The sequence below is a fragment of the Tigriopus californicus genome, chromosome 9 (genome assembly GCF_007210705.1).
Source record: "Tigriopus californicus strain San Diego chromosome 9, Tcal_SD_v2.1, whole genome shotgun sequence".
Classification (NCBI taxonomy): Eukaryota; Metazoa; Arthropoda; class Copepoda; order Harpacticoida; family Harpacticidae; genus Tigriopus; species Tigriopus californicus.
In genome coordinates, this window is record NC_081448.1 from 6,506,827 (window position 1) to 6,529,976 (window position 23,150).

General features: G+C 43.2%; 1 protein-coding gene across 2 annotated transcripts; it reads left to right on the forward strand.

Moving 5' to 3' along the window:
* On the forward strand, positions 1-10,498 carry LOC131886458 (serine/threonine-protein kinase pim-1-like). Of its 2 annotated transcripts, none has more exons than XM_059234809.1 (4): positions 1-389; positions 5,206-5,381; positions 5,518-5,881; positions 7,855-10,498. In XM_059234809.1, the coding sequence occupies exons 1-4, from the start codon at positions 299-301 to the stop codon at positions 8,304-8,306; spliced, it is 1,083 nt and encodes a 360-aa protein (XP_059090792.1). In that variant the 5' UTR covers positions 1-298; the 3' UTR covers positions 8,307-10,498. The 2 variants fall into 2 exon arrangements, with proteins under 2 accessions (XP_059090792.1, XP_059090791.1); XM_059234808.1 differs by lacking the exon at positions 1-389 and adding an exon at positions 4,611-4,894.
* Positions 10,499-23,150: the final 12,652 nt, after the last annotated feature.

Below are 23,150 nucleotides of genomic sequence, written 5' to 3' on the forward strand. Positions count from 1 at the left end.
TTGGCGCCAAGACTTTTGGATTCTGGAACACATCACTGTTTGTATGTTCGGGGTAACGAGTTGGACTGTGGTCAAAAGAGGTCTTCCTATTTTTAGATTGGATAGAAGATGTACAGTGGAAAGTGATTGTTGAACCACGTGGAGCTCCCCAAGCTACTTGTGCATTGTGCAGTTTTCTCGATGTGTGAAGTGGAGGAGTTTCCTAAGACTGGGATTTCTGAAACGACATTGCTCTACTAAGCTTGTGTTGTGCTTTCACATTTTCATTGCTATAACTGAGTCGGTGAATCGGAACAAGATGAATAACGATTTTGAAAAACTGGAACGTGACTTCGAAACCTGTAGGCCTTTCTTATTGGACAACAAGAACTTTCCGGATTACATGAACCGTAAGTCAGTCAGTCACTTCATCGATTCCGGGCTGTGCCCGATCTATGTACGAGATGCATGATCCTCCCACCTTGATGCCTCTTTAGTTCTATGACATGAGTTGGAGGTCAGAGATCGCAAGCGTTCCGAAAGGGAAGGTCAAGGCTTAGGCTGAGCAAAGTACACCCTGTCAATCATATGAAGATAAGAAAATAGACGGGCATTTTTGTCTGAAGTTTGACGAACTGCGCAGTTTTCCTCAACTATTTCCATCACGTACTCGAGAAATCTAGCAAAACCTCCTGAAGACGATATGGCCGGAAAGGAGGCCATTTATCAATGGACTGACACTTTTAATGTTCGGAAGACTCGTAAGCGCAATCAATGTGGTCTTTTCAAGATGTTTCAATCAAAAGGGGTGGGGTTATGCTATCTATGTTTTCGACAGATCGCCGAAAACTTCCAGCAGCTCGCATCACGTGCACGCGAACCATTCCACTATTTTCAAGTGGTGCACTAAAATATAGGTTGTGCCGTGCACACACTACTTCCACGCATTTGGTGAAATTTCTGCTCCTCTCGATGAAAGTTGGATTTCATCTGTTGTTAATGAGAGAGAGCGACGAGTGGAAAGTAGAAATTGATCGTCTTCCATTTTGAACAAGCTTTCGGACAAGGAGCATAATGAGGGGTTGTCGGTGAAGCTCAGGGGATTAGTACAACTCAATAGATTAGGGAAGATTCTGATAATGAAGATCACTTTTTTGTTGTTTGTGAAAATCTGGCATTAAAGGTGAATGAAGTAATGTGGAATGGAGGGATACGTTTGTGTTGCCTTCAAACAAACTCTCTTCAAGTATCGTGCCCCAAGGTCGAGTTCATGTCTATAAGGTGCGTTTTTGGTCCTTCGGAAAATTGAGTCGTTGTGTCGGTTTACACGAGTGGGAGGTGCAGGAAAATGGGAGGCAAATATTGCTCTAGCCATAACGGCTGAAGATTTTGCGAACTTGATTCATGTTGTAAAAAGCAAAAGTGCGCACTTAGTACGTTCGTCAGGCATTGATGGAAGATGAATTTGAGAGTACGTACAGTAGACTAGTAGACTGCTGTGGGTGCTAGGCCGCTGCATACTTCGGACACATCGTCCTTTCGTTCCTAAAGAGTGCTGATCAGACCCTTCTCCCAAACGTGTTATTAGAGGGCTTCCATGCAAGTTGCAACGCATTGACTTGTTTCGATATGGAATTCATGTCGTTGTGTGTAGCGTGGAAGCCTTTCTGACTGGATCAAGACCAGTAAAGTCTGATGTTCAAGTGCTTCTTTTCCCACTAAAGGAAGTGCCAACCATTCCAAGGTTGAGACTAGTGCTGGAATCTCTTCTCTCTTGCCACGAGATACTGAAATTAATATCATATGGTTCTATGAACGTACTATGCACGCTATTTTACATTTATCAAAATCTTCAGACTTCATGCGTATGAAAGCCCTCTACATGGAAACGAGAGCCGATCTCTTACCGTGTACGATCCACCTCGGCGGCAATGACAGCTTAGCACAAGTTTTCGTGAGCTCAGGCCATACTCTGAACGACATTCTCACGTGAGCCTCATACATGCGTTTCTTTTGAACCGTGCCAATCATTCTCAAGATCCTTCTTCGACCTCTGCTGTTTGTATTGACCTTCAATAGAAGACCTTCCATTTCAGCCGTGCGTAGGGTTCAGTTGGTTTCAAATCCCGTCCTTGTCCTTGCTCTACACTGACTTCAATATGTTCAATATGTATGCTGCACGGTAAAGTTCATTACGTTTTCTTGTTGATCTCGAGAGAAACCACTTAAAGAGCCTAATTTTGGAATCGAGCAAAACTCATGTGCCCTCACGTTTGAACGCTGCCGTTCCGTTCCATCTTTTTCAAGAGGCAGAAAACTGGTTCTGAGAAGTTTTCAGCAAAGACTATGCCAGATCTGGTCCGAGAGGATTTTGAAGAGTTATACTTTTACATACTGTACGTGTTCACGGGCACAATCCTGGGTCACCCTGTGCCTTGGACGGAAAGTCCTTAATACATTTTTTCCAATCTTGATAAGCGATGTGAGCCAATCTTTGTTACAGGGCATTTTCTTATGGGATATGAAATAAAAGAGAACTGAAATAGAAACATCAAGTAAGATGTGAGAAAAGGGGGATTAGGGTATTGCCAACCCCAAAGAGGTGTCGTATTTGGAATGAGATATGTCAATTAGATCGCATTACGTATTCTAATTACTGCATCATCGCCAGTGGAAAATTTAGTCCAAAGCATGAATGAGTTGTGTGGCACAAGTAAATAGCTTTAATCAAGTTCCTGTTAATTGGGGGTTGGTTTCAAAGCATACCAAATTGACATTCTGCGATGGTTTGTGCTGGTCGGTGAAATCTTTATTCGACTTGGGCTTATCAATTTGCAAATATGCCAACAAAGCGCGGGTGAATTGAGTTGGGATGGTGGATGGTTCCAGATGATATTCCACATTTGTCGAAACAATGCCATTGTGTCGTCTTGTACACACCAAAGTCAGCTTTTCAGAAGCTAAATTAGACGTTAATGACGAGAGAGCAGACTGATGACAGACGAAAGCAATTTCCTACATCCGACACGATTTTGTGTCGTTCTAAAACCAAATACTGTAACAGAGATTTTCCAAACGCAGATTAATCATTGTGATAATGATTTATTATAGAGACTGTAGGAGTTAATGCAGTAAATGAACTTTACAAAGGGACCCCCCAAAGCCCCAAACATGACAAGACTAGAGGTTGATAGCTTCAAGACGAAATCGCTGAAAGCCAAAAGGCTGGCACACTTCGGCCAAACTTGACAAGGCCAGTAGGTAACCTCAATTCCTTTTGCGTTTGGCCTACTGCATGATTTCTTGCGCCCTTGGCCCTGCGCTTTGCTCGCGCTCCTCGCTCTGCTTCCTTTCCCGAGAGGTATTTTCCTCGTGATTGCAATGTTTAGGTGAGAAGTTGCTGGTCTGCTAGATAGGATCTTCTTCCCCTTTCGACAACCAACTTCATTTCTTTACCATTTAGACAATGTGCAGATATGTGCGCAAATCGAAATTTCTTTCAAAACGGACCCACGTGAGATGGGCCCAAGGTGTTGGGGAAGGGGAAGGACCACGTCGGTCCGGTCCCAGAAAATGAAATGAGTCCTTTACATGCCCTCCGCTCCCTATTTCCCTCTGGCTGCCCTTAACCCGTCCTCGGATGTCTTCGCAGAATGTACACGTAGACTTGTTAGTCTTGTTACTTCGCTGACGAATGCGCTTGGCGCCCAGTATCCACAGGAGTTTGAGCAGTACCGTAGTACCGCGATATGTACGGTCTTTCGTTTCACGTTCTAACAGTCGTTCCAACAGCAGTTTCCCTATTGGACCCTCTACCAAGACCAGTAAAGTTGGGCGCATCATCATGGGGGCAATGGACTTGGAGATGGGCGCTCTTGTCGGGCCTGTCTTGTGTTTCGAAAGACTGGTGAGCGCTTGGGATCGAGAGCTGCGCATGAATACCTCTGGCCTACACGCACTCAAGCCACTGTTTGAAGCGCTAGTAAGCAGCTGGCTTTGAGGCGTTTTTCTGCATCATCAAGGGCTCGAAGATCAGAGGGAGAGAAGGAACTGCGCTTTGAATGTTAGTCCCCGTCCCGCGCTTGGCGGCTACACCCCTCCCTCCTCAGTGGCTTGGTCCCCCCATCCCTCTGGCCCCCTTTTGGGGTGGCAGCAGTGCCACTAGAATTGGTGGTGATGATGATGTATCACCGTCCTGGTGGGTCTGTTCCTCTATCCCTCCTTGTCGAGATTGCTGGATCACGGGTTCCACTTCTGGCCGGTCCGCTCTCGGAATCAGGCCACCCTCCTCACTAGTGGTGAGGATAGATCTGGTGGGCTCGAGCCTCGAGGTGCTTGGCAGGGGTGTCACTGAACGGGAAGTGATGGCGTGGTGCTCGAGGTCCGTCCTTTCGTCCGTTCGTCTGTTCGTCCGTTCGTCCGTCCGTCTGTTCGCTCATTCTTTCGTTCCTTCGTTCGTTCGTTGCTCGTTCGTCCTCGCTCCGTCCTTCGTCCGTTGTTCCTCTGGTCGGTGTGTTCTGCTCTCGTCGCACATCAAATCCATGAGAGTGGTATGAGGTGAGGCGCTGGCCCGATTCAAACGGGAACTTCTGGTTCAACGGACGGATGAAAGAGCGACGACCGAGGATCGAGTTCTTCTTACGCTAGCCAAACGAAGTTAGTTTCGATGTTAGCGTGCCTTTGAACGGACGTTCGTCTCTCTCAGTGCCAACTTTGACTTTGAAAATATACTATCAACAAAACACGATTCCCAATAGTGGTCAGTGGTGTTTGTTCACATGAAAGTATTCGTTACTTTCCTCAGTTGTTGAATTCAGTTTTGAGATGTTTACTACGGTGAACATGTCTCCTAACGTGCCAGCTATGCCTGCTTGTCCCACCTCGCATCTTGATGCCAAGATGTGCAACCCCACAGGTAAGAAAGAAACCCCCAACTGATGACGAGGTTTTGAGAATTCGGCTCTACGCAGTCAATGTTGTGATGACATCTTCGTCAAAGTGAAGTGAGGTTGAGAGGTGCTGCCACCCATGGTAGCTGATTGAGCACTTCCAGCCAAGCCGTCTGTGGTGGTGGTGGTGATGTTGGTGATGTTGGTGATGGTGGTGATGCTGATGGTGATGATAATGATGTTGGCATTGAATTTGTATGTTGTTTTGGTTGCGCCAAGGTCAAATGATTGTAGACATCTCAAGGGGATTTCATGGAATTTGTTCTCTATTTTACAGTTCTCAGTGAACAAGTTCGACTTCTCCAAAGGGGAAGCTTCGAGGAGAGCTACCGAGTGGGTGAAGTCCTCGGAAAAGGAGGCTTTGGCACTGTTTATGCCGGAATCCGAGTGTGTGATGGTCGTCAAGTGGCCATCAAACATGTGGCCAGAGCAAAGGTCACCGACTGGGATATGGTGAGTTTCCATGTTCGCACGATCATGTTATTCTCGATAGGTATAATGGAGACTTCAACTTCTAGATAATCATGAAATAGTTTTCCCTACAAAAAGAAAGAGTTTTACATTAATAGACCTCCTCGTTCCATTTCAGCTGCAAAACAAACGAGTTCCTTTGGAACTGAAGCTCCTCTCACAGGTCCAATCGATCCCAGGCGTAATCCGTCTCTTGGACTTTTTTGAGCGCAAGGATTCCTTCATCTATGTGATGGAAAAGCCCTCTCCTTGCAAAGACCTTTTCGACTTCATCACGGAAAAAGGAAAGCTTGAAGAGCAAATGGCCCGGAATTTCTTCCGCCAAGTGGTCGAAACTGTGATTGCTTGCCATCGCAACGGAGTGATCCATCGGGATATCAAGGATGAAAATCTTTTGGTTGACCTCAAGACTCTGGAACTTAAGCTCATCGATTTCGGTTCTGGATCTTACTTGAAGGACGGCGTTTACACAGACTTTGACGGTAAGACACAACACCTGCTCTCTACGAGTCTTCTCCCCTATTTATTTAGCCTATAGAGTTATGTGCTTTCTTCATTGAGGCTTGTGAACGACATCTATCTGTCTCATGTGAAACTTGTTGCCATCTGATGCCTTTTCCTCCTTCATCCTTATCACTTCTGTTTTGAATTGTAGTCAAGTCTAGAAATGTCGTCCTTTGGGAATGCTTGCTTGTCTTAGGAACTGATATTTAGCTTGGCTGATGAATCATGATGAACACTATTAGCTAGCGTTGTTGCCAAGGCACGAGGTATTTTTCGAAGAACCCGCGGCAGAGCAAGATATGCTTTTCCCCATGTGCTTTTCCTCGGTCAAAAGTCCGAGCACCTGGCCACATGTCCATTTGCATCTCGATGGATTGATCCACCGTGTGTGTTTGTTGCTCTCTGTCTGTCATGAATTCACGCTGCGAGCGAGGTGAAGGAAGGAGAACGGCCACATTCCTGAGTCAGATTCACTTTCCTTGGAGTCATATTATCCACATGTTTTCTTTATCTTCCTCGCTCGTTGTCGCTTCGATCCTTGGTTACTTTCGTTTTTTACCGCAACATTCGAGTGCACCGAAGATTCACCCACTGGCTTGGTCGTCATCGGCACCGGCGACATGAGGGTGTTGTAACTATCACAGTCAATGGACGACCATTCGCCTTCTAGCCGGTAGTTGCAGAGTGAGGCCAGGGAATTCCTTTCACTAGTCACCTCTCGTCGTACTGTAGATTGTGGTGTTCCCAGGTTTGGCTGCTCTTGTCCTAGATTTCTCCGTTCCATCTTCAACAGCATGTACGTAGATACGTTCAAACAACCATAGGTTTGGTTAGTGATGGAAGAGAGGGAGGGGGCAGGGAGAGGAGCCACTCACACATTACCTTCCCGCCAAGAAAGAGGGCCTACGACTTGATTTTAAGCAGTCAGCAAAGAAGAAAAACTGGCCAAACCTCTGGGCGAGCCTCGTCTTTCTCTTTCACCTCCCACCATTGGAAACCGTTACATTCCAGAAAATCACGACGAGATAAAAGTGCAAGCCCCTAAGTGCATCATCGCCTGTATTCCTGTAGCCGTTTCCATCAATATGTAATTTCCAATTTTCCAATGCTTTGATACTTTCATGACATTCGAATGGCGCACAAAAAAACATGCCCGTTGAACTGATGGTGCTTGAGGTGGTGACTTTGACGATCGGGGTTTCTCACGTTCAAGAGTCTAACTTCAACACCTTGTCGTTTTTATGGAAGACAGAGCTATACATGAATAGCCTTATTATGGCATGGCACAGTATCGTAAGTTTAGATTTCGTAAAGCCGTAAGATGTGCAAGACTCGACAGTTGAAGTGGTTTGTGACCCCTTTAGGAACTAGCTACGAAGGCCATCTCACGACCAAACCCATATTATTGGAGATGACGACGGGGATGTTACTTCTGATAGATTGAAGGGGTGGTAAGAGAGATACGTAAGGGAGGGATCATTGAACTTTCCTGAAGGCAATGACTTGAAACGCTCGGGTGCGATGACTTTTGAGGGAGGCAACGATGCTGCTTGCATGGGCAACAGTATTTCTACCTGGGCAAATAAGAAGGAGGGAGAGAGCGCTGTGTACCCTGCAAATGGCAGAGGGTAAGGCCGGTAAACGCGGCACTGTACTTGTTGTTGTTGTTCTTGTTGGCAGTGGTAGTGGTAAGAGTTGTCGCAACCGGCCTGAAGTTGCAGTTGTTGTCGTTGTTGTTGCTCGACATCCACCTGACAACTCTGAGGCCAATGACCAACCAAAGCAGTTTGGCGGGAGCCTAAGGCACCTCAAATATGAAGGTATTTGGCAGGCCATCAGGCCATCGGATGATGGATCTGAAGATCATTTGCTATTTCACCCTGTTCTTGTCGAATTGACGCGTTTGATGGTTGGATAATTTTAATTGACCGTCTCCTCTCCTATGTTCTAGGTACGCGAGTGTACGCCCCTCCCGAATGGATACGTTGCAGCCGATATCACGGTAATCCGGCCACTGTGTGGAGCCTAGGGATCCTTTTGTTCGACATGGTGTGTGGTGACATCCCTTTTGAACAAGACCAACAGATCTGTCTCGCCGAAGTCAAATTCCGCAGTCGACTCACTCATGAGTGCCAAGATCTCATCCGTCGGTGTCTTCGAGTCCGACCCAATGACCGAGTTCAGTTGGAGGACATTTTGCACCATCCATGGATGTCGATTCCCTTGGATAAGAGTGTGACGAGCTCGTCCAGTTCAACATCAACCAACAACACGCTATTGGCTGAGGCGTCGCCTTCAGCCTCGTCAACATTGACGGCCTCCTCGTCCTTGTCCTCCTCGCCTTCAACATCTTCAAACGGACATTCGCATACGAACTCTACATCGTCTCAAGAGAGTGTTTGATGAATTGGATGGTGATTTGCTATGTGAACAAAGCAGATTCATCATCCTGGACTTGCGGTTATTGTGCTTGTCTCCGTGATAACTCAAACACAACCATCTTAGACCAACCATTGATTTGTTTGTTTGTATGGACGAATGTATCCTGGTGAAGGGACAGGAGCCCATCAGCCTTCCCTCCCCCGTCCCCTCAATAGTTAACCATATTGGAACTATTGGGGTAGCCAAGTTGTTCCGTTACAGACAAGAACACGGTTTTCTGTGCTTCAATTTCCTTCGAACCTACCAAAGAGCCTATTATCAATTCAAATTACCACAAACCATCCTGCCTTATTCCGTTGTTATCGCCCTATTCAAGTGCAGTGGTGCACTCTAAAACTAACCAGACCAGAAGGAAAGAAATGGCCCAGAAGAATGCACCTGGAAGGAGCAAGAACCTCTTTGCAGTGGAGAAAAAGCGGGAAAGCAACGCTGGATGAGAGATCAAAGTTTCATCCTCATCCTGATAAACCACCACCACCACCACCACTACTACTACTACTACTACTATTACTACTTCAACAACTATTACTACTACTACTACTACTACTACTACTACTACTACTAGTACTGCTACCACTACTACTACTACTACTACTACTAGTAGTATTGCTGCTGCCAGTGTTGGTACTGGCACTTTGGTGATGCCGGAAATCTTTACTATACCACAGCCTTAACCATCACCTAGAGCAACTACTACGATTTCAATCTGCCCAAAGTCATACAAATACGTACGCTCTCGATGTTGACGAAAGTTGACTCCTTGCTCGTTCTCCTCCACCTCTTCCTTCTCCATCTCCTCTCCTTCCAGATGAATTTTTCTTGGCTAAAAACATTGAAGAAGAAAACATGCCTTGTCTATAAACCTCAGCTGTCATGATGTTAAAAATGAAGCAGTCAGACCCCATTTCCCCAATTCCCACCCAAATTGTACATACTATCACTTAGTTTACATCAATTGGAGTTCAAGGCTACACCATTGGATGAGGACACTTGACTATGTATTGATCTCAATAAAAAGGTGTCATTGCAACAAGCAACCACATGTCTCCCGGAACGACTACTAATGAATTCCTCGCAATAAACTCGATCTAAAGATAAGAACAAGAAGACCCCGTAGAAAATGAGAACACTCAAGAATCGTCCAAGATCCCTATCGCAACACCAGTTGCCCATCGGTTCGTTTTGGTCGCTTGGTAGTCTTTCGAGTGACTGGTTAAACTATTCCAGGCCTCGTCAGGCTTACGCGGATCCCTCGCGAGATCTGAAACCTCATTATGCCAGACAACCTTGCAAGTGGACATATTCCCAGGCTACCTACCACCACGAAACATCACTCAATCAATAATAATGATAAGCAATCGTTCCCGGAAAAAAATTGACAACTCTGGCAATTGGTAGCCACTTGATAAACAATGGACCGATGCTTTTGTGACTTCGTCTTCGATTGGAAACCAAGACAACTACTGCTTGCTCTTTGTCTCGTGACCTTCTTCTCTCTTCATTTCGTAATGATCATTCAACCGACCTCCTGAACTCCTCTCTCTCCCCCTCCCCAACCCCACCCAACAAATTGGAGATAATAGAAAATAGTTGCCTGACGGAGATGCTGCTCACATTTCGAATACTTTGATTCTACCTAACATGGCCACATCTCTTGATCACTGAAACATCTGCCGTTGCAAATCTAAAATTCATTCAGAACAATGTAAATAATAAAATCAAACGACTCCAAGGTGGCCTTTTTTCGCAAGCCTTCGAAGAGCGTGTCCTTTGTGATCAAGAGTGATGCCATTTTTGTAAAATTGTCTCCTCCGCTTTGGCATTGCCACATTTAGCTCCCCACAATCCTCCTTTCAACAATAGCGACAGTACTCGGACGCCCGCTGTGACCTCCCAAATTTGACATTTGGGTTTTTAATCCACGAGAGCAAGCACGATGCTTGATGGATTGGTTTCACCCCTCTTCAGTTTCCACGTTCAGTTTCCGCCCGCCCCGTCTTAGCCCCACTTCGCCGATATCACTTGACCTGATTTGTTTTCTTGAGTCTCCAAGTCTAATTGTATTAGATTGATCCATCATTATATATTATATAAAACTTATCACACACGTATAGATTATCATTTTTGTTAAAATAAAGTAACCATTAAGAGAACATGAATTGTGACTAGTTAATACACTTCTTTAGCTAGGTACACCAGGGAATGGTGCACTCAATTTGGGACTGGAACTTGTTCCGTCACTAATTGGCTAATACATGTCTTGTAGTTAACATAACGATTCGCGCGAGATCGACCCTTTTCCGTCTTTCTTGTTCCAGTCCTTGAAAATCTGCGTGCTACATAGAACCTGAGCGGGCATTTAGTACATTCAGCATTACGCTTTGACGCTTGAAGAAAAAAGCACAAGAAAGTAAGAACGAAAGAAATGATGTAAGAATGAATGGCTGAATGAATGTGAGTGGTTGGCTTATCACTACGATCCTTTGCCATAAGGAGAGATGGCTCCGCCTTATCTTTATCTGACCATCCACCAAGGTGAAGTGTTAACTTATTACTTGGCAGCCCTGCCGCCAATCCTTGGAAAGGAAAAACGAACCTTGAGCAGAATATTTGGCCATTCCTTGGATTCGGAATTGCACTTGCTTACGATTCTGAGTGGGATGGAGTTAGTTACTTTCAACTCTAAGGGACGACGCTCTTGATCACGACGACTATGTTTGGTCCTCTTTCTGTCTGTGTGTACGGTTTGTATACATAAAGGGTTAAATGGACGAGTGGTCGAGGCCAATTACAAGGGCTGCCAGCCTCCCTGAGCTGAGAGGGCGCCTTGGTCTAAGTTGGAGGTATTCCCCGTCATCGCTAAAAAATGCGCCTCAGGGATAGCCACGACTTTTTATCCTTGAATTGCTTCCTCCATCCATCAAAGCTGCAGATTTTCCCAATGAAAGTAGGCCGGGCTGCGATACTTGCAACCTATTGAACCTGTGAACCAATCCCCACAGCCACGGCCACGACCACTCATTATGGCTCCTACGGCACGTCGGCAAGCAGCTTTTCGTCGATGAAAGTTTCGTCTTTCTACCTACCTATCCATACACCTACCTGCCCTGTCCACCTAGCAAATATCTTTACCTTAACCCAACCATCCAGCGCCACCAACCAACCAACCAACCAACCAACCAGTCAGTCAGTCAGTTAGTCAGTCAGTCAGTCAGCCAACCCTGGATCTTGAACCTCGATTTCATTCAAACGCGTGAGAACCGGTCGAGCATGCACGAGTTGCACTCCGAAAGTTCCTTGAAACCCTCGAAACGCACGTCATCAACCAGGAAGAGTGGCGGAAATGCCGACGATCTGTTATTCTACATGGTGTCGCTCTTCAGCTAAAAAAGAATGAATGAATGAAATGGAAACTCACTAAATAGCAGCGTCTTATCATCATGCTTACCAACAACGACGGCGGATCTAGCTAAAAGCCTTTGGATTGTACATAAGGTGACCGGGTCAGGTTCGCTTCTTCGGATCTGCTTTCGTGGGATGTTTGAAATGGTGCTTTTGCGTCTAAGTGGCGGAAAATTAGAATAATTCTCTGACAATTCAGGTCACAAGTGATATGTTCGAGCTCTTATATCTGCTATTCTCGTCCTTGGTTGGGTCGGTCGATGGCAGTTGGCATCATGGTTCTACAAACGTTTCCTGTTCGGCCTGGTTCGTTTTCGACTTGGAAACAGATCCCTGGGCACCACTTTGGTTTTAAGCGCATCAAGTGGAATCAACTTTCTCTTATGTACCTTCCCAGTGACCCACAAAAGGCAGCAGGCAAACATGGAAGTTTGTGCTTGTGAAGCCCCAGGGCAGACAAATGCAAGCCCAGAAACATCCACTACTTGCTGGCGTATATTTTCAGCTACACCATACTAGTATTGCAATTGAATTGATTCATTCAATAGAACCTGGTTTCTTTACGTGGTCTTGCTCTATGTTGAATCAATTCCATCTAAGTCAACTTGTATGATAAGAGGCTGATTGATCTTTCATCCTGATCCAACAGCAACATAAAACAGGTTTAGTAAGTAATTATAATTTCGTCATATTTATCATTGTTACATATGCGTACTGATTAGGGAGACCTTTGATGAAAACAACGCTTGTAAACGTGCTCATCCGCCCATTCGCCCATTCGCCCATCACGGAGGGATGCATAAACGCACGGATTTGGACCTGCGAAAGTGAATCTTAAGCTGGATGAAGGTTGAAACGTCAAATCTGTGTGCCAGTTCCAAGTGCAAGTACGTCCTCCAGTACTAACTTTCTTACCACACGCTCTGCATTGGCACATTTACCACTCCAGCCCTGTTACATTTGGGCCAAATTTCTTCGCAGTAAGTCGGAATGGAATTCCTTCGATAGCAGCAGCACCACGGCCAGGGCCAGGGACAGCGACAGCAGCGGCAGAATCATTCTTTCCTGGATTGGTTTAGTTCGAGCTTCATTGCCTTCCATCGCGGATTTTGGTTGCCATCGGCCAGTTTGTTACTCGCACCTACGTACTACGTTGCAAAGAATGCCCTCTACTGTGCCTTCTACCCCAAGCCCAAGGAGGGAGGAACGGAGGCCGGACTGTTTATTCCCAGCCAGCTGTTCGCACGAATTCGTGCGAAGAGAATGCGTAGCAAGATCCCCCGATCAACCATCATCGTCATGCCTTTGCTTTTCCTCTATAGTACGTACGTATCCATTCTGCGGATATTAGGTCACGACGGCTGCCTTGGATGTTACAAGTGCCAGTGACAGCGTGAGTGCCGGCGTGTATGTGCAAAGCACCTCATGGCGAAAATATGAAAGAAGGGTAGACCATGGTGTCAGCGAATGCCTTTTGGTTTCTTCTACCTGTGGTGACCCATTTCTCGAGTCGTGTTTGCCTCAGCCTCTCGACCAGTATACATGGTATGAATGTACATATGTACGTACGTACGTACGTAGGTGTAGTAAAAGCAGCAATAGCAGCAATAGCAGCAATAGCAGCTAAAGCAGCATCAGTACCAATGGAGGAAGCATAGACACACACGTGAAGGAGGAAAGTTGGTATTACGCCAACATACATTTCCGAATGAGTGAGAGCGAATGCCATAGAGGGTTTGAATTTGCGTTGCAATTCAAGGAACTAAAGGCTTCACAATTCAAACAAACGTCGGTTTGGAGGAGGAGCTAGAGCTCCATGTTGTGTGAATTGATCATATGTTCTGAAATTTACAATGGGACTAGGAAAAAGTCGAGTTCATTGAATTCAGAATGGCCAGCAAGTCCAATAAGAGCCGATCAACTCAACTGCTGGCAATTTGGTCGTGATCCCCATCCACATGCGCGTACGAATGGAGCATTGAACAATACCACCCTTTCAAAGGTATTCCAGTCCATAGTCTGAGGGTACCTCTATCTTGCAGAGCCACGGATACCTACGTAGATTTGTATTATAGTATGCGAAGGGGTTTCTCAACCGCTGCAACGAAAAACATATAATAACCGATACGTTTTTTGTTAAAGCCTTTAACAACTAGAGGTTTGGTCTTTAAATAGACATTTAAAAATTTAAGGTCAAAAAGTATTTTGGCGAGGATGGGTCTTAATGGAATGGACCTTTCTTTATTGCAGAATTCATTCATTCGAATTACAATAGAATGTCAATTGAAGTATCAATCGGTAAAAGTAACCAGAACTTGCGCTTGTAAAACAATGAGTAATTGTCAATCTGACTTTTGTGGTAATGTCATCTCTTAAAGAGGTGTCATCTACTTGTTAAAAGAGCTTTTCATGATTCATATGTGCCCATCCAAACAAAGCTTTTGGAGGGAAGAAGCCTCAACAAACACTGGAATATAAGTGAGGAAGAAAGCCTTTTGTCGAGGCAGAAAATTGGCATGATTGGAAATAATCATTGCCATCATGGTAATTGCTGTTTTTGGCAAAAATTGCTTTGATCAAACCGATCAAACCTGACAAAAATTCATTCAAAACAATTCGGCAAAGTGAGTGTTTTGGTATCTTTGGTACACGTTAATAACTCAAGTAAACATTTTTCGAGAGGTGTAATTTACTTTTTGAAATCTTTCAATTACTAAGTATTTAGAGTAGCTTGAATTGAATTTGATGGTATAAATCTCAGCAACAATGTCTTTCAATTGCTGCAAGAAAATATGGTGCAGCCTTTGATATATTGGAGAATTTAGATTACTCATACATAACATTTATTTGCATACGTATATCAACGTTGCTAGATATCCAATGGACTTGATAGCAAATTCTTTTCCCTTTCTGAACGTGGTATCTAGAACTATGATGTACTCACGAAGGCTTGTCTTTAAAAAGTCTTCCACAGATTTTTTACTTCAGAATTTTAAGCCAAAAAGAAGCAGGGGTTAACAATATCAAACATGCATCTGATAGTTTATTACGTCGTAGATGAACGAAAAACTGGAGACGAACCCCTCAAATTGTTTTAGCGTTAATTGGTCATGTAGCGTACAATTTTCCTTGAAACACTTCGGCTTTGACACCTTCTCTCGTCAATAATTGGGCTTTGCAATATTTGACAAGTTTGTAAACCTGGGCTCATTTTCAATGTGTACAGGCCTAATTAGAGCTCAGCTCCTACTCTCCATGTAGGTAATTGTTCTCCAGGGATGACATTGTGCTAATCTACTTTCACCCATTTACCCCAGCATATGGGCACACCATCACGATAATTACATTCATTGGGTTTCTTTCCTCGTGCGAACGAAGTAATTTGGGTAAAAGTAATTCCTCCTTCCAGTCTTTCAGCAGGTTTACGAGGCACTCATCGAGCATAAAAGCTCCTCTTTTACTGTACGTACATGCACTGGTTGGGCCAATACCTATATACCAACGGAGTGTGCGTGTGTGTGACGTCACCAAAAAGAATCTTCTCGTTCTGGCCAGTAACTGCATCTGATGAAGTTTTGATCGCACACCTGGAAAGAGATGTGCCAAGGGTTGGCCAATGATCCCCTCCATTGTTTCTCGAAAACGCCCCTAAATCCCCTTCTTCAGATGGGCAATTCAAATGGCCTTGATTGTCTTTAGCCTCATTCATGTAACCATGCTTCTAAAGTACAGTCGTATTTGACCGAACGGATAACAACCATCCAGATGTGCCACCACCATCGATTCATGTGTTGGTGTAAGTAAATTCGTACCTTCTTTCACCCCGGTCGGGTGTGACGACTACGTATGATTCATCCATTGGATGAGGTAGAGTTATTGCTGGAGTCTGTACGTAGAACAATGTAACATCATCCCCTCGCCCAGGAGCCCTGGACTAGGGTAGGATTTGTACTTCTAGAAATATGGACTGCGCACGTGTTTCCCGCCCAATTGGCCCACTTCGGGCCAGAGCAAATTATATCGTTGAAAATGAAGTTCGTATGCAATAAAAGATGCTAAATATATGATTGAAATGTAATGCTGGGTGAAATCCTGTACCACCTGGAATTACTACAAATTCGCTGATGTCAACAAAGTACAGAGATAAGTAACCATTGAGCTTGTTTGCGCAGTGAGCTTGTTTGTGAGTTTAGATGTGGCTTCTTTTCCAGGGATTGTTGGAAGGTAACCCTCTCTTGGTTTTTCACAAAGTACAAATGCCCCTCATGAATCAAATGGAGTCCAATCTAAGTACAAAAAGGTGAAGGCAGATAATGCCAAGACGTGACTGCTCCCTCCTCCCCGTCCAACTGTTGAGGCCACAACCTATGTGATCAATTGAGGGGATGATTTTCAGATTGCCAAGCTTTGTGCTTTGTATGTACTACAAGACCTGCACATAGGAACTTCTAAGTGGAAGAAATACGGTACATACCCATATACCCATACCTTACAAAAAGAGAGCGATGAGCCAATAATAAAAGGCTGCATCAAGTAATACCCATACATGCAAAACTATGGCTTCCACAATAAAAATCCAATCAAGGCCATAATTTGGCATTTGTGAAGAAATAGTTAGTATGCTAGTCCAACTCAATTGTAATTCAATCAAGAAGCTTCGGAACGTAATTTCTTGAGTATCTTTTTAAAGCGTAGCAGAGAAAAACGTCGGTGCGATCAATTGACTCAAACAAGCAAAAAAGGATCAGTTCTATTCACGCAACATAACGTTTCTTGGTCAAAACTGGGTGATCGGAGTACAAGCTATGCTTGAATGGATACATAAAACTTTAATGAGTCTTTCTCCGCCACAAAGAAGACTTTGTTGTTTCTCAGCCTCAGAAACGTGTTGTTGTTGATGATTCTTTTATTTTGCCACAAACGATTCATACTCACTTATCTCACTGACATTCAAGGTTCAGCTTCTTTGGCAAATTAAGTGAAGATTTAGGATTAGAGACCGACCAACTAATTCTCTAGGTAGAGTACAAAACCCCTGAAGTAAAAAAATCCAATCCGTTCAATGTTTGGAGAACCAATGCCTTGGGCAAAAAATGAAAATGTACATATTGTTGAATTATTGAACTCGATGTAACTGCCTCATGACGAGGGGTACTGAAAAATACGAAAGAAGATTTATGGTGGAAAATGGAGTTTATAGGCAATTTACTAGTTGTATACGTTTATTTACTGATTTTCATCTTATTGCGAGTAAGAACAATCCGAAAATTGAACCAAATTAGATAAAGCGAGCAAACTGATCAATTTCATTGCGATCAGAAGGCTTCCTACGAATCTCAAATAATCAAGCTTGCTTTAAAAGTTGGCTTTGGTCATTGACGTAAGGAAAAATACGAAGTGACTATGTTAATGTATTGCTTAACCTTTATTATTTGTCTAAAATTATGATACGCAAAAGACATGGTTTCGTTTTATTCAAAATTTGCATGGATTGTACAAGGAGTTCAATAATGGAAAAACTTAAGAACCCCTGCATTACACAAAATTATTCAATGGCCTCATCAAACACATCAATTTACATATTGCTCCATAATTCACAAATTATTTCTCTTTTATTCATGTTACATTTATTAGTAGAATTGATAATGAATTGATAAAAAAAACTCCAAGGCAAACCACTTTGAGTCTCAAGTAAAGTTTCTTCCATAAACTGAAAACAAACCCAGGAAAGTATGAATAGATCAGTTGCACTTACACGGTCGAGATTTTTCATTTTCAACAATTACCGAAATCTTTCGTTTTCTTTACCATTTCCTTGATTTTTTTCTCATTATATTTAACAACTTTTTGCCATTTTTGGGGCTCAAAGGTCCTCTTAATTTGCAAGAAATATTCACCCTTACCCAATTATAGTAATCTCTTGCTAGAAAATTGTCTCTCCGAGAAATTAAAACAGAGCATCAGACACAAATTCATATGCACCCCACGTCTAGATGACGAGTGTCATGTTTCAAAACTGAAAATGAGTATATCAAAGTACTTTCATGAAACCTTATTTCATTAGAAATACTATTATTCAGCCAACAATTGTAAACGATTGGACATATTTGCCTTCCTAATGAGATCATCTTTGTCGATTCCATTCAAAACTGTTCCCATTCAGTTGGCTGTTTCTTGTGTGATGATGCTCTTTTGATGCCTGCTACTATACTAGGTAAACTTTCTTTTCAACCCCACCAAATTCTTGATGTCCTTGTGGCGTCAAAGGAATGTGGAAAAAGCCGCCCTATCGCTTGCATCAAAGGCAAGGTACATTTGAAAAGAACAAGTGTTGATGATGCTTGCCATGAAGCTTAGCGGAGAGTCAGATTTTCCGGCCTGACATTGATCATATTTCCCCGTGAGTCGTTCTTATCAATGCTACCCTTTTAGGTTGAGATATACGTACATGGGCAGTTTCATGAGTTGTGCATTTCTCAACACTTTGCCCTAATGGATGACTTGAAGCCATGGAACCAATAACACACGTGGTACCCTATGGACATTTCAAATACCCCTTCCGTGTTTCCTTCCATCCGTTCTGATCCACTTGAGTCCGATCTACACGGTGAGTGTGCTGGATTTCAGTCTCCGGCGCCCGCTCGGACGACGATACATTTTTCTAAAATCCAAAGATCATCAGAGAGACAAATAGCCTTCCACATAGTTTGTGGGCTGGGGGGAAGGCGATGTTGGAGATTTGTGAGATTTGTACCTTTACCACTTATTTGTACCTTGGTGAGCGAGCGCAGGTAAGTAGTGGTGGGTAACTTTCAAAATTTCAATCGACACGGATGACTTTTCAGATATCTCAGCAGTTCAAGGCCAATTTGTCTTAGTTCGTCAAGTGTAACAATTACACAAGTTCCTCTCTGCCAACCCATCTCTCTGTACACAGTAGATATATTGTATTGGTATTTCGAGTGTACTCACTGGGTGCAGTACAAGCATGTTACCCCTACCAGCCAAAACACTTGTGAGAACAATAGGCTGCAACACACAGTCAAATCAGCTAAAGGTACATCTTCGCTCCCGTTTCAAGTCAATGGTCCGAATCGGCTTGACCCAAAGTGGCGAGCATCTCACCAACTGAAATGTATGTTTCGAGCGTGTTCCATTAGTTTCGTAGCGAGTCCAAGCTGGACCCACCTTTTGCACATCAATCTGATCAGGTGGGTACACTGAGTATGCGATGCGAACTCGTCGTGTCTTTGAGGCTGAAAAAAAACGTTTCTAATGAATCCATGAGACGGATCCAAGGTGAACAATGTTGCCAAGCAGAAGTGCAGTCAGTAGACCGGTGTTTTTGAGTGTATGATAGTCTTGGGGATAGTCTTGACAACTTACTTGCTCCACCTTAGGTTCTGTCAGAATTTGATGCGACGATGCTTAAGTCAGGTGGAGAGGAGAAATTGGAACAATGCGATGACAGGGGCCGGCAAAGGAAAGGTGAGGTAGACAGTATCAGGTACATGTTGTACCTTACCCAATGGTCCCGGAGATAAGGGTTGAACAAGTAACAGGCGAATAAATCGTGGCCTGGGCTGGGCGAGAATTGTGCGCCTATTTCGGTCTCATATTTCAAGTGCTGAATCCCTCATTACCTGGGGAATTCACCTTGGGATGAAATCACATTTCTTGCCTACTCTCATTTCTCAAGTCCAAAGTACATACAAACAACGTTTAGGCTTAGAGGGCCAGAAGCCCAATGCACGTCCCAAACGAAGAATGGGTTTCTTGAAGATGAAAACATATCACGATAATCTGGCCACGGTGGCGCTTTATCGATCGTGCTATTGTCCTGCCATCTAAGAGTCAAGCTCAGAGTTACCAAAAAGTGTTGGGTCGAATCTAAAAAGGCGAAGAGCAACCAAAAGAAGGGCTTCCCCTAGAGCTGCTCTCACTTTTTCCAAATAAATCTCGCTAAGGATTCCTTCCTATGCCTAATCTAAGACACAAATACAAAAAAATAATCCAATTTTCAAAGGCATTGATGATGCCATCTAGCATTGAAACAAGGTCTCCTTGTTAAAAAAAGAGAGGCAGTAACGTTTTTTTTTGTTAGTAGTAAAGTTCACTAGCATATGCTTCACCGTAATAAAGGAGTAAACGTTGATTACGAGCGCAGAAGACGAAGAATGAAAGTCAGAATAGTTCGAGATGTTTCACTTTTGCCTTCTCACTTGATAAGTTTTGGAACTAGCTCCTTAAAGCCATCGTGGGTTCTCAAAGTCTTTTGTTGGAAATGAAAAAGCATTTTTTTGAAGATTTTTAGTCTCTTCTTATCGGATGGCAACAGATGTGTGCCTAAAATCACTCTTTTTATTGATCTGTTCATGGACAATTCATTCATTCGCCTTCATCATTTTGTTGTCTGTCTTTCAAGGATAACTTGTTTTTTGAATTATACAGTTGATCTACTCTCATTCCTCGTGAAGGAGAATGTCTGCAAATCCAAGGCTTGTGCTCAAGTCTTCCAAGCAATTAAACTCGAAGCATACGACTTTCTCGCGGTTTTTATTTCGAAAAACTGCTTGTCAAGCAAGAAAAAAAGAGATGTTGCAAAAATACCAGTTTGATGGACTAGCTCTCCGAATTGGGATGTCTAGACAATTTGTCATCCACGTGCTTTCTACTATATACTGTGAGCTAGCAAATAAATGGGGGATGCTGAATACGTTGAATATTTTCAAAACATGAACCCACTTGTTTCGTTCAAGCGACGAAATAAACACGTTTGTTGCAGTAGAAATAGTTGACCCAGAGGTGCTACGAAGTACTTTATGAACGTCTCCAACCGCTCCGAGTGTTGGGCTGGAGTTGGCGACTCATTGGATTTACACTAAAGTTGCTGAGGGAGAAGTTGCCATTTATAAGAACACATATTCTTGTTCTGCAGTCAATTGGTTAGTATGTCAAATAGTACTCCGATTGCTTTCAATTTGAATGATATATTTTACAACGAATCTCGCCCTCCCGAGACTTTGACAGATTCGACGTTCAACTACGATCAAGCATTTTGAACTGTAAGGAAAATGGATCGATGAATTTGACTTAGTTTTCCAGTGTATTTTTTAAATTGCTATCGAAAATTGAGAGACCATTTGACATTTCCAAATTCAATATGTCTGCAAGTCAAGATCAGAAACTTTGTTGGAAGCACTCAAAAGGTAAATAAAAAATGGAAAAACCCGAAGAGCCACGTAAGGTTCTAAACACATTGTTAAAGTCTCTTTTTTTTAAAGATATTTTTTGAATCTTTTTTCGGCTTTTTTTCATTTACATGTTGAGTGCTTCCAACAAAGTTTGTGATCTTGACTTGTAGACAAATTGAATTTGGAAATGTCAAATGGTCTCTCAATTTTCGATAACAATGTAATCTCAGGATTTTTATTTTCAAATGATTATTAGATAGAGGACAGCAGGTGAGATCAGAATCTTTAAAAGTAGTACCAGGTATAAGAGCTCCCTCTCTATTGGGTATACCAACCCCAGGGTGTCGGATTAGTTTTCTAATCCGAAAACAGCCGTGGGCGACATTCCTGTCCACCAAAGAATACAGACATGAATATGGAAATCTCACCTTAATGGTGTGTTTCAAATGGCCTGGAGCAAGAAAGTAATGTATGAAGATAGTGATAGCCTCTAATTGGTTTCAATTGAAGCAATTGACAGCTATGTTTATGTATGTTAAACATACGCTACCAAGTGATCAGATATTCAATTTCGACATGTTGGACGTGTATTGAGATTTCGTTCGCTTGTCGAGGACAAAGTCTCGAAAATACTTAGGCAAGAACACCACATTCATGAATTGCAACACCATTCATTGTCTCGAGAGAATGTAATCAAAATGAATGAATTTCTGAAGAGATCAAACTAGGAGAACCCTCAAGGGCTGACCTCGTCAATGATGATCTGGAGAAAATTAGCTTTAAATTTTGAACCAAATGGGATCGTGACTCTCCGATCTTTTATGGCGATATGGAAATTAAAGATCTTCAAAACACATCTGAGAATCTCTCCTCGTCTACCACTGGGAACTGTCAGTTCAGTATCTCCTTCTGAGGCGAGAGAATAACTCGTCGTCGTCGTCGCCGTCGTCGTCGTCGTCTCGACGGAGAGCAAGATTGTTTACATCCAATGGATGATCGAGACTCGACTTTCACAAATTCCATCTCTAAAATCGACCGAGTCGAGATGAGCAGTTTTCCACAGAATAGATTGAGCTCACGATTGGGGAAGGGATCTATCTGGTTTGTGTAGTGACATTAGTACGGTTAGGTTGTCACATTTCATCAAAGCAAGGAAACCCTGATCATTTGATAATCATCTCGCCATACGACGTACTACCTGACTGATAGACAGACTAGGTCGAATACTAAGGGTATCTAGCCATTGGCAACCGCAAAACGCAAGAACGTAGGAGAAGACCTACAGTCTATAATTTTTAAGCAAAGAAATTAAGTGGTTTTTTTTTTCAAACTTTTAACCATGAGGATGAATATAATTTAGCAACAATACCACGATTTCATGAGCGAATCAACTTCTATGCATCATTTTCCTTATTCAAACGGTAGCTTTTTATCAAGGATCAAACTCAATTAAAGTCAAAAGGCAGTTCATGTGTACAAATTAGCTTGCACATTGGGTGCTGCATAGCGTATAATGTTGGGCGTCTAATGCAAAATATTGAATAAGTCCAGTCAGAGCAGAGGGAGTATCATCAATTTCGAATAAGAAAACAATTACCGAAGCGGTCAATGCCGAGGCATTTATCTGTCGAAAAAAATGCATTGCATTTATAGCATATGTTTCAAGGGATATGTTGCCAAAGACCAAGTTGCAAGTTCAATCTCTAAGTGGCAGAATTCATTTCTCGAACAGGCCAGATTCTAGATGAGATCCGATAAGCACACCTTTAGATTTTGACCAATCCCCAGCCTTTGCGAATGATTGACAGGTCATATGTTGTTTGGTCAAGATCTTCAAACACTTGCCAAACCTACCTCCTATCAACCAAGGATAGTTTGATGGTCAATAAATTGTTCCTTCTACTAATATAATTCACAATTGTTTAGTAGATATGGACGATGGAAGGCCGTGAACTGAAGGATGAGTGGTGGGGCTGTAGCCATCGACTGATACATGAGCATGAGGTCCAGACAGGCTTTGAAATAACCCTTTGTTCCACGAGTGGAAAATTAGTTATTCAATTCGATGTGGAATAAAGCTCAAACCCCTCGCGCCAAGCCCTCAAGTCAGGTCGAGTGGCACTCATCGATAGTTTCTCCGGACATAGGACATCATTGATCCGAGGGGAACAATGTACAATACGTACGTTGAGAGCGTCATCAAGTGGGA

Bases quoted from the DNA above. Each gene is read 5' to 3' on its own strand.
- LOC131886458 (XM_059234809.1), top strand. From the start codon at position 299: ATGAATAACGATTTTGAAAAACTGGAACGTGACTTCGAAACCTGTAGG. The intron at 390-5,205 runs GTAAGTCAGTCA...TCTATTTTACAG, and splicing joins CTTTCCGGATTACATGAACC to TTCTCAGTGAACAAGTTCGA. The intron at 5,382-5,517 runs GTGAGTTTCCAT...GTTCCATTTCAG, and splicing joins AGGTCACCGACTGGGATATG to CTGCAAAACAAACGAGTTCC.